At 43.1% G+C, this 12,387-nt stretch overlaps 1 protein-coding gene across 1 annotated transcript in view; it reads left to right on the top strand.

Moving 5' to 3' along the window:
- EIPR1 (EARP complex and GARP complex interacting protein 1) overlaps window positions 1–12,387 on the top strand; it is a 226,548-nt gene that overhangs the window by 69,141 nt on the left and 145,020 nt on the right. The window contains exon 2 of the mRNA XM_069235882.1: window positions 10,328–10,427. Within this exon, the coding sequence (XP_069091983.1) occupies window positions 10,344–10,427 (84 nt within the window). The 5' untranslated portion in view covers window positions 10,328–10,343. The remainder of the gene's footprint in view (window positions 1–10,327; window positions 10,428–12,387) is intronic.

Here is a 12,387-nt window from a genome sequence, read left to right as displayed (position 1 = left end):
TACAAATGGTTGCTAACTCCAACGCCTTAAGATCAATACATTTCGACCCTCCTGGTTTTTTGAGGTCTCCTCAGGACCCAGACTGGAAGAATTTCTGTAACAATTAGATTCCCCTTGTATCCGCCAGTATATTAAAGGATTTTTAGTGAATTTTTAGCACAGTTGGACAGGTAGACACGTGCGCTGGGTAAAGCTGGCTGTCTATTAAGGTTTCTCTATCTCAATCAATATCAAGGTTAAAAATGTACCCTAGCGCTTTTAACTTGATCTATACTGGTCACTGTTGCTTGTACACTCTTCCATTCTTGCTTGGGGAAGAGAGGTGAACAAATGACTACTGCGATAAATTGTGTGTAAAAGGCCAGTTGATTGGCACAGGTGCACATAACAATATCATAGCCTAAGTCTTTGCCTTACAAAACTACCACCTCACTAAGCATGTAGTAAAATGTATCTCCTCTAACCCCCCCCCCTCCTCTAAACAACCAATCTTCCTCACCCAGTCATCTTGTGATGATATCTTCTTTCCTGCTGCTCTGTACTCTATCTTTAAAAACCTCTTTCAGTTTTATAAACCTGTTAACCTCTGAAAGCATACATCTGAAATCAACCTTTGAAGCCTGTCTTGTCTGGGTTTGTTCCTATCTACCCCACCCTCTCCAGCCTGCACTGCCACAGAGCACAACCATGAACTTGTGAAAAAGGAGGATAACTTGCCCTCCAGCCGCCACCCAAAAAGAGTCCTTTAATGGATTTTCTCTGCCCTCCCCAAAACCCAAAACTTGCAAACTAGGCAGCTTTCAACATTGACTTCAACACCTCCTTAATTTGGAGTAAATATACCCATAAAGGACAAGTTTAACCCGTCAATTTAGTGTCCTCAGATTTAATGTCCAAATGCTCCACCCTATAAAATCCCGTCTTCCCTACAGAAGGGCCTCATTTATTATTCAGCTTAGGCCAAGCCCTTTCTATAGCTGCCGGGCGAACAGCCCCACGCCAATTTCTCCTCGGCATGAATGCCGTCCATGCCACATGACAGCTGTACGACTGTGAATGGATCGCCTTCAAGTCTTTTTTCTTTTGTTTTATCAACGCCAATCCCTTTATACTTACCATACCGTTTTCACCCAAATGCAGCAACAAAATATCCACACACGTGCTTTGCTTTAGCAACCTATTCAAACATGGGAAAAGTTCATGCTACTTCATACCCCTTTTCCATGCCATTGCATATTATACAACCGTTGATCAAGACCCAAATGTGAGCCAAAACTCTGTTGAGCCTATCCCTCCATCCTCTTCCTAAACAAATGCCCCTTGATCCAGATACTCAAGCCCTCCGCCTCTGGGTCAGGGGCAAGTCCTGTGAAACAGAAAAACAAAATTGGTGTGGCATCCTCTTCAGCACTCATCCCCTTTCCTTCTAACAAATCTCTTAAAGCAGTCTGAAGCCCATCTGCCTAATTGCATTATCTTCTTCCTGCCCCATCCGTACTGTCCTGCCTCTGTGGCCGTTCCTGTGTGGAATGAGGAAGTGCCAAATTAGTAAGCATTCTTGCCCAGACTCTGCTGCATCTTTTGCAATACTGCCAAAAGTTAAAACGGGGACACCGCTGTCCCATCCCTATGTGAAAACACTTTAAGACCACTCCCCATTCTCACAGCTTGAAGCTGTTGCCCTGCTGCCCCAAGTGTACATGACAGACCTCCCTCTTGGGGTATGCTCAGAGCCATACTGGTGTTCCCTTTCCCCTCTGATCCGTGTTTGACCTGCAAATGCATTATTGCATACCTTAGCGAGAAAGCGAAAAACTGATTTTCACCCCATGTAATACCCCAGTACCCTTGCTTGCCTACCATCTCATAGATCCTAGATTCTCTAAAAAAAAAAACATTCCAAACATGAGTGTGCGAAATATTAGAATCTGCCCTGGGCCGCTGCACAAGTTGGGTAAAGCACCAAGCAATTGACCCAGTAGAGAGCGATGGAAATAGGTTCCCTCTTGTGACCCAAGATACCGCTTCTCTATCCCAACCTTCTAAAATTCTCCTGCCTAGTTCACCTGAGGGAGCGTAGCCCAAAGCAGCTTCCCCACGAACGCTATACTCGCTAATTTCACAGAAATGGTAACTCTCAACTGTCCTTGCTCAATAAGTAACAGCACATATTGAACTGTCCCTTTGGTCCTTGCCCATGCCTCTTGTCTCCACCTGGCCCCGCTGATCAGATATTGTGACCATGCCTGTGTATATGCTGTTCTGGTGGAGCCTGCTAATGAATTCAGAACCACTTGTAGCATCAGCTGTCACCTGTTTTCCACAATTCTTGTGGCATCTGTGTCTTGAAGAGACCTGGAGCCATGGCCAGTCCATGGAATCTCTTCCACTGTGAATGAGACAAAGCGTCTGCAATGTCATTGTCCACACCTGGCACATGTCAAGCTCGAAATGCAATCTCATGCTTGAGACAACCTAATACAAATGCACTAGGCAACTTGAACACTTGCGGTTCCATGGCAGACTGGTGGTTGACTACATGAATGGCCGACATATTGTCTATTAGAAACAGGACTCTTGTGTGCAAACTGCTCTGCCCACAAAGTTAAGGCTACTACCAAAGGAAACAGTTCAAGAAAAGCAATTCTGTGGCTACCATTTGTCCATTCTCGCGGCCACTGATCCACACATCATTTTCCTTCCCAATAAATGCCAAACCCCTGACCGCCTGCCGCATAGGTGAACACTTGTGCATTCCAGTCAAACTCCTGCAATGTGGACAGTGGTATCGCATTAAAGGATTCCAAGAAGAAATGCCACATTCTCATGTCCTCCTTCACACCTGCCGCCAATCTCACATGGTGATGCAGTAAATGCTTTCCTGCTAAAGCGAGGCTAAGGCATCAGCAGAATGTCCGCCCTTCTCAGACCACTCAGCATAAAAATTCAGATACCCAAGCAGAACCGGAATTTCTTTTACTGTAACTTTCTGCTTGCACAGCATGTTATCAAGTAACAGCAGCATCGCCAACTTCTTGTCGTATGGCAGAAGCGCCGTCATAGACCTCAAATCTATCTCAATACCCAAAAATGCCAGGTCTGAAGTGGGCCCTCCATTTTTTCCAATGCCAATGACACCCTAAAAATCCGCCATAATCTCTTGGAATTGGTGCAGCAAGGTCTGGCATTCCGGGGACCTGGGTACTCCCAAATCATCCAGGTAATGCGTGATCTGTCTATCTCCTGTGAGATGTGTAAATAAACACTGCAAAAAGATGCTGAAGCACTCAAATAATACACAAGAGATGGAGCAGCCTATGAGAAGAGCTTTATCCACAAACCATTGGCCTTCGAATTGTATGCACAGGAGCTCAAAATCGAAAGGGTGAACGGGCAGCAAATGATAAGCTGACTTGATGTCACTCTTCGCCATAAGCGCCTCCATCCAACCTGTTCAACCATTGCCAGTGTGACATCTGTTGACGAGTAGGATACTGAGACCTGGTCCTCGGGTATGTAATCATTCACCAAGCCCCCTTCAGGCCAGGAGAGATGCTGAAATAACCTAAATTGGACCTTCTCCTTCTTAGGTACCACTCCAATAGGGGATAAAATCAGATTTGGCAAGGGCCAGTCATCAAATGGACCTGCCATGCATCCTTCAAGGAACTCTTTCAGGAGTTTACCCTGCACTATTTGTTTATGCTCATGCACTGACCTCAAATTGTCAGCCCACCGGCGCTCCCTTGGACCCTTGTAGCCCAGTGTGAAACCCCATGTGAAACTTTCCAATAACAGTCTAACGTCCTCTTGTCTGTCATAACATCCCAACCATAACCGTAGACTACCAATGTCAGTTTGAGTAGGCGCCCTACACCCCAATATGGTAAGCTCCACGTACCCCTTTGAAGCTCCTCGACTGGGCCGGCTGCTGTGTCCCACCTCCCCATAGCATTGGACCAATGCATGCCGACCTCTGCATTTGGAGCGTTCATGACAAAATTTACAGTACTCACTAGTGCAGGAGCCTTTGTTAAAGATCCAGCATGCTCCTTCTGGCATGATAGCATTGTTTGGTGCGTTAACTTGGCTCTTGGCTGATGATTCCACCCCTCCTCGAGTGGGACGCCCCTCAGAGGGCTAGTATACTATTGGCAGACCACTGCTCGTAAAGTTTGTTTTGCCAAACTTTGCCAGACCCATGGTATGTCATATGCCAAATATCACAAAAAAATTCTCACCGCTGGACATCAGAGTTGACCGCCGTGGGTGCCTTGAATTCTTTGACATACTGGACCCAAGCATAGCCACCATAGTTGATGTATGCTTTTTGTATGACGCTCATATAGTTAAACAGTGCAACTGGCCTTTCCGGGTGCTTCTTGCAGTACACACTGGCACAAATCAGGAAGGCCGCCGTCCAGTTATCTGTTGTGACTGGCACCTTCAACCTTTTCGCCAGTTCTCCTCTTTGGACCCTTCTTTTCACTAGTTCTCCTCTTTGGACCCTTTGTTTGCTCTAAGCTCCCTAAGCAATAATTTTAAGAGTTCCACATATTATCCTTTTCAGATCTTCTCTTTAGTTGTGACCCCCCAACGGCTTAGATGTCCCCATGTAGAGTACCTTTTTTACCTTCAGTTCCTTAATCTGTCACAGCTTCTTCAGAGTTTTCTGCCCTCCCCCCCCACCACCCCTCCTGGAAACCGAAGGGGCCATTGCATCTTGTTTGTTTTTGTCACCTTCCTCATCCTGTCATCTGTCCCCATTTGACTCGTCCTTGGAAGTCATTAGCCCTTTACCCTTCTCTTCTGTCCCCACTCCCATATCCTGCACATAAACTCCTTTGCAAAGGCAGGCTTCCCTGCACTCCGGAGACCCTTTTGCCTCCACACCAACCAATACCATTGGTAACTGTTGCATCACCCGACAAACAGGGTTACCTGGCCCCAAAGTCGGTGCCCACTCTTGAGACCGCCGCCTCTCCGGCTGCCTCTGCCGAATATTCTTTACCTTTTGCTGAATCCACTGCCTCATGCATGTTGCCTAGAACACAGAAGGTACATGATGGTAAGATACCCCACCAACCACTTCCCACCCTTGTAGCCCACCATTGACCCTCCTGTTGCTCTTCACTCTCATCTCTCACTTCCCTGTACTCAAAGTTCTCTTTATCAAAGTCTAGCATGGTATCGACCACATCGCCATACTTTTTTTGGAACCTTTCCGATTATACAGGGCTATCTATCTTATTACTAGATTGATAAAAATACTATATCAACTGTAACTAGTATTCGTCATTCATGTGTATGTCACTCCAGATCTGTATTTTATCATGGATGTGGATAATATTATTAACTTGTTACTTGCACCTACTATGCCTTTTTTCTCTCTCATTTTCATTCTATCTACGGGCACAAACTTTCCTATTATCACTGCTGATAAAGAATATTTAGAGCTCACACTTAAGTGGCCAACACATTTGACTAGAAAGAATCTACATCCTTTTTTCACTAGTTACCTAATAAGTGTACACTCGATATTAATACATCAGCTATTACTGAATTAGTCCCCATTTTTGGGACAAAGTAAGCTTCTGTTCACCTTAAGGATATTATGATCATTAATATTAGCGTTCTATTCCCTTTATTTAAATATGGTGCCCAATTAGGCAATTCCTGCTTTTTACACTGCAGGTCATAAATTAAAAAATTAAAAGAAGGACTTGCAAACTTATGTTTATTAAAAAAGGGTACTTAACCCTTCTAACTGATACCCCGATTTTTGTATATCAGACAATAATGCACTAGCTATTTTCAGGTCTGTCTATTTTCAATCTTAATGTGAGCCGTTTGAACTTCCGGGGTACTATAAACCCTTCGTCCCCCCTTTTTAACGTTTGTGATATTTTTTGATATTTACTCGTTCAAAATGGCACCCAAAGACTCGTCCTTCGTTTCATGCCTCACACTGTTAGAAACAAAAGTAGGACCAGCTAACCCGTGCTCTATTTATTTCTTCGTTTTGCGCTTGTCAATTTTCAAGACCATTCCAATATGGCACTGAAATGAGACGCCGACTTGGCAGCTCTGTGCCGATTTCTTTTTTGACATTGCAAACGGTATTTGGGTGAGTTCTTTTAAATCAGTAAGGGCGCTCTTATTACCACACCAATAAGCCTAAATTATCACCTATAGAGTACTTGCTAATCACATACTTCTTAAAGTTTTTTTACACGGATTAATACTATTCTCGAATTACTTATACATTCACGAAAGGTCTTTTGAACTAGCTTCTTACTCAATATTTTTTCTAGCAGTGTTAAATAGTAACAGACTTATAATTAAATTATTCTCTTAATGACGCTAGTTCCGGGTTTTTGATATATTGATTTATGATCTTCTAATGTTTAGTAGCCATTGATGTGAGATATCATCTTTTTCCTTATATAGATTGTATACAATATCATGTTGTACTTGATATGAACATTGTGTTGGTATGATTTTTTCTCGTTCTTATTGACTAATACTAAGCATGTTTTGAGTAACTATTTTTGTGGGTTCTATGGACAGCTTTAGTACTATCTAGCTTCACACTTCATTCTAACTTGATGTGCCAACACCACTATTAAAACTATACTAATCCACTGACTGCTTTAATATCCACAAGGTTATATTCTTTGTGCATAGATTTAACTCTGTTTTTTCACATAACCCTGACTTACAGAACATGAACTATAGGGAGCTAACACACAAATAAGTTTTTACTTTTCCTTTAACTCCTGTTTCTAAATAAGTTACTTTAAACCGGGTTAATAAGATGCATTTCCTGCATGTTTCTTTCATATATCACTCTCACTTCTGTCATGGAATCTTGTGATTATTTGCACTGACTGGTGAGAGCCGAGCATGTTTCTCACATGTCCCTAACCTATCTACATCTGAAAGGTTCACCTCAATATCTGACCCGTTCATTCTTGATTACTTGCAGCCTTGAGAAAGCCCTAGGTGAACATACCCCAGAGGGCGAAACACGTGTCGGCTGTGTTCAGTGTGCAACCGTCAGGCCTTTAAAGATTGTATATCACCATAATTGTATTATGCAGCACTATTCTTACAACACTACTTAAGTGGGCCCTCAAACTCAATATCCAGTAACTTTTGTTCTCTCAGGGGAAATCTGGCCCATACCCCTATTTGAGTTCCCACTCCTAAATTCTTCAATCTCCTATTGGGCATTTACACAGGAAGGAAACCGGGACCTCCGCGACATATGGGAAAACATCGCCATACTCGCCTGCCTGTGAGGAACGCACTCACACCTCTCTCTGCACTGTTGCTTCCTGGGACATCTGGGTGCTGCCGCCACTTAAACTCTGAGAGGCCACCTGAAGCTCCTCCTGCAGCTGCCATGATGCAGGAGGTGTTGTCCTGTGCGCTGTGACGCCAGAGGGCAAAGCCCATCCTCCTTCTCAGGGCAACAATAATGCATGGTCCCATGCCGCACAGAGCCTCGTCTTCACTGCTTCCCAGGGTCTCGGAGCGGCACTTAGCTCCCCTGAGTCTTCAGCCTCCTGAGATGACCCAACCTGTTTAAAAGAAAATTAGTCTGGCGTGCTGGTCAGATCCACTATCTGCCTGTGATCCCCTTGCTCAATATCTATGGAAGTGGCACTACCGTCCACCATCTGGGTCCCCAGCTCTGTGGGCAACTCACCTCTGACATCCACCGGGGATCCTGATGCCTTCTGCCTGCTCCTCTACTTGCTGCATACTTTTTTAAGGGGTTTCAGCTCAACATACTGCATTTCCTCCCAGTCTCATCATCCTCCTCTTCCTCTTCACTCCATTTTAACTGTGTCACCTCAAGAACCGTTGACCCCCCCACTGCCCTGCAACTCCTGAATACTAGTAGTAGGTTCCTGCCCAGTTCTCCCTTGTTCATCACCCAATTGCCACTGTCTCACAAGCTCCTCATCATTTAAAAAAAGGATCCAAGATGTTCCCAGGCCCCCACTGGCACCCTTTCCTCCATTCTGCTTCATACAGCGAAATGCTGTGCCCCAATCTGTCCTGGCTACAAACGCCCACTGAGGCCAGCTGGGCAGGCTGTTGCCTATATCACACACCTACTTTCTGCTAATTTTATAATATTGGGCACCTGTTCAACAGCACCTCCTGCTTTAGATTGCAGCTTGCATGGAGCTGATGGCTAGCCCCGCCCCTCCCCAACCCTTTCAAGGCAGAGGTGCACACATTTAAAGACGTGCCACGTCACAATGCAGGGAGCATGGCCTTTCCTGTCACCGGAGAAGGGCCTCACTCAGTGATTGGAATTGGCACCCCCTCTATCTCTATGGGGGCGCCAAACTGTAGTTTTGGGGGCATAGTGGCCTTTGTTCAAAGCAGCAGCTCCCCCAGCCACACAAACACTCCTCGACGCTCCCTTAGGGGCTGCTCTCCATACGCGAGGACAGCCCTGCCCACTGATCACTGTGGAGGTCTGGTTAGTTGGTTACAATCGCGAACATGCCCACACTGCTGCAACGACTCCTTCGGAGGCCCTCTTTGCTGAGCGGCCTCTCTCATGTACTCATGGCACCACAAGGTCAAGGTGGCCTGCCTCCTCGAGGAGCCGCATAGCTTGGTCAATCTTTTCCTCCACCGACATCCTGGTAAGACGCCCGTCCATCTAGGTGGAATTTTAATGTTTACGCTTAGTGATAAATAAGGTTTTTATACACTTATAACCCCTTATGCCTAATAATGTCACTGACTTTGGAAAAAAAAATAAGATTTTCCTAAAGACCAGCATTGTGACACCATACCCACAGCAGTGGCAGGCACATACAATGGCTTGTTATGTAACCCAGCACAATGACATAGCCCTAATAGCCCAAACAAAGCCCATCCAGATCATGGACTGTACCATTCCCCAATCTCCCCGAGGTGGAGACCCCTTGTGGCAGCTCCCCCTCAAGACCCCATTGTTACATTTAAGTATTATCCTGCATGTTGTTCTCACCCGCTTTTCTTGAAGTAAGGTTGTGACCTCATACGCCCCATTCTATAAGCTTCTACTCCTTGTTGCATGCAAGCAGAAAGTCAAAAAGTCTTTGAAAGGTACTGCAAACATGAATTGCAACACAGCGCAAGTGAAAAAAATGCTCAAGTCACAAAGTTGGGACTGCAAAAAGGTTTAACCTACAGGTGCTAGTGTCTTGAGTTGGGAGTGCAAAATTACTTTTGCGATTCAGTAACTATAAGTTTGCACTTCTAAATAAATTTAATCACTTGTAATATTACACCAATATGGTGACATATTAGGTGGTAGTGGGCTTTCTAGGGCGGACATGTCCTGAAAAGTGTCTGCACACACTCAAACTCGTGGGTTTGTGGCTAATCATAAACTTATACTTGGCCCATTTCCACCATGGAAGCTGTTGGAAATGTACTCATATCAAGGGAACTAGTACATTTATTTTCCATTGTTAGAATCGTCAGGCAGCACACCGGACTTGGCCTGAGTGTGGTTGAACTGGTAGTTCCACAGAGAGAAATGTTTAAATAGAAGTGCATTTGCACGAGGCGCAGGTGAAATTTAAATTATACAGGCATATTTTTAGGAATTTCGTGTAACACTTGTTAGATGAAATTCCCGAAAGTATACCATTACGCCACAAAATTATAGTGCGGGAACCACACAAACAGAAAGAAAACGTGAGCACCTGTTGTTCGCAGCACTTGTGCATTTTGTGTTATTTTGTAGTGTGGAATGTCTCCTGTTGTCTAAAATGAATTCATTAATGCATTTCACACTAAATGTAGTGCTAAATTAAAGATGTTCATTTTTCAGAGTTAGGTGTTATGTTGCATAATTTTGTTAAAATTTCGTGTAATTTTCCCCTCACAATATGTACATTGTAAAATTACATCTATGAAACACTCAAACTTGTAACAATCAGCTTCAAATTTGACTGTGCAGTTGTTGAGATGGTATGCTCTGTTGAGCTATAGAGCTAGATTCGATTGTAAATGAAGCAGTGAAAGCTGCGTTTACCATGCTAGTCAACCCAGTAGAAACGAATGAAGAATTTTAAAAATGTCTGCCCTTCTGTGGAAGCCCACTTTTTCCACAGATTTTTAAAATCAGTTATTTGCCTTCCCTTTATCAGGTTACTGTGTGTGTTGTTTTTCATTTATTTAATAATCGCAACCTGTGTATAATGATGGTTCCTTCTTGGGTAAGTTATGATATTTAAAATTATTTATTTTGTGCGCAGTATGTTTTTTGGTCGCCGAATTAACATTTTTTTGATTTTTTTTCTAGTGTCACATGGGAGCCAATGGGAGACGGTAAAAAAGTCCTGTCCTTAGCTGATAATCACATATTAATTTGGGATTTACAAGAGAGCTCAACGAATGCTGTGGTAAGTTCACAACCTTAGATTTGTTTTAAATAATACCGTAGCTGCACACTTAGCTGGATCGATTCCACTTTGAAGTAAAATTTGTCTAGTTCCCCAGCACGTTCTTATATATCAAAAGCACAAAACCAAAGTATAAAATAGTGCATTTTATGACACAAGTAAATACGCATATACCATAACTAATTAGCTGGACATCCACTCATTGTTCCAGAGTCAGGAGAGCTAAGGAGGCTTGATTTTCTTTTTCTCAACAAGTGTTGCTGATTGATGCTTTGTATGTGGGTAGAGTGGCCATGTTGTTTTATTTTCCACCTCACGAGGGCTTTTGCTCATTTGTCAATTTGAGGAGTGCCCCTCAAATGATTGATTACAAGTGCACCCGGAATGTGATATCATCTATATTCGGGAACATGAACCAGTTAATAATGAATGTAAGCAATAGTTATAATGTAATTGTGTAATGCATATGTGGAGGCAAAGAGGAAGACATGGGTAGTTTGGTATTTCATGTTCCAGTGGAGTATTTTGTATAGAAGTGAAGAGAAAGTGAGGTTTGGTTTGATGCTGTGTAAGGGTGTGTTTTATGGGCCTTCTGCATAGGTAGTATTAACTTCATACTACTCATCTCCATCTCTCCTTCTACTGTCAGCTCTCAGATTTTACTAAGAACGCCAGCTTCCAGATGATGCTAAGAAAGGTTCTTGCACTCCTTCAAAAAAGCACTGTTTTAAACTTCCTAAATCCCTACCTTTATTTTGTTTGGTCAACTGCAATATAGAGCTTGGGCACTCAAAGAAATACTGAAACTTTAAGGGATTGACAGTCAAGCAGTCAGGATATGCCTAACATTCAACCACATTAATGTAGTCATGAAAGAAGTCCTCTTGCTTCCCGTGAACCAGAGAATCAAATTGAAAATCCTATGCTTCTCTCACAAACACCTTGCCAGAAAAGAGCAAGTATATCTCTAAATGTTGGTCAATAATTAATCCCCAGATACAATGTTATATCGAGCACCTCCAAGCATATTATTGGAAGAAGCTCAATCCCTTCCTGAAAAATAATATAGCCAAGAATCTTCAGAAAAGAGTTAAGGAAGCAGATATTTCAGGAAAAGTGTAGATCATAGGAAAATCCACTGAATCATACCATCAGTAACTAATGTTAATGATTAAGAACATGTCTTTCAGTTCCAAATCAGGAGGACAACATTCTTTAAACGTCTGTTGCAGCTAGTTGACCATCGCAAGTTCTACCTTAATCTGTATTCCACCTGTTGTATAAATATTGAGTAGCCTGAAAATGGTGCAGTACCATTATAAAAACGATTAAATAAAAATAGATTTTACTCTAGGATTTACTCCCCTGGCAAAATCATCCCCACTTCTGGCTATTGCCATGCATTTGAATTATGGACTCAATTTGAGGACCAGAGTGTTAAGTTGTAGCAACAGATAACAATTGCAATGTAAAGCAAATTGTAAACTAGGCAAATTTTGTAGCTAAAATGGTAAACAATCAACATGTAATAACGATAATGCATGGACTGGTACATCAGAATAAAATTACTTCACTTTAGAGATGTATTCTGAGCAGGACTCAGCGGCAGCAGTATATTCCTTTGGCCCCCCCGATTGTAGAAGGGGAAGATAGCGCATCTGTCATAAACACATTTTGGGAGGTTCTCCTTTACCTCACATTGCCAACTGCAGTGTCTGAAATGTTGCATCTGCTTTGTGGGCCATGCTGAGCACTGAATACAGGAGATAGATGATAAGGTGCAGACAAATGAGGTTATTCTTCAGGTTTGGAAATACCATTTTCCTTTACCACTAGATCGGGCTACACTGTCTACCCCTATTCAAGATGTTTCTGTCTCCAGAATTTGTTGCCTCAGTATCCCAAATCAAGATGGTCTTTACCTCTTTTGTTGTGATATTGTTTCCTGTTTTGAGTATAT

The sequence above is a fragment of the Pleurodeles waltl genome, chromosome 5 (genome assembly GCF_031143425.1).
Source record: "Pleurodeles waltl isolate 20211129_DDA chromosome 5, aPleWal1.hap1.20221129, whole genome shotgun sequence".
Lineage (NCBI taxonomy): Eukaryota > Metazoa > Chordata > Amphibia > Caudata > Salamandridae > Pleurodeles > Pleurodeles waltl.
Note: the sequence above shows the minus strand (reverse complement) of the source record. Positions and strands in the feature narration are given on the sequence as shown.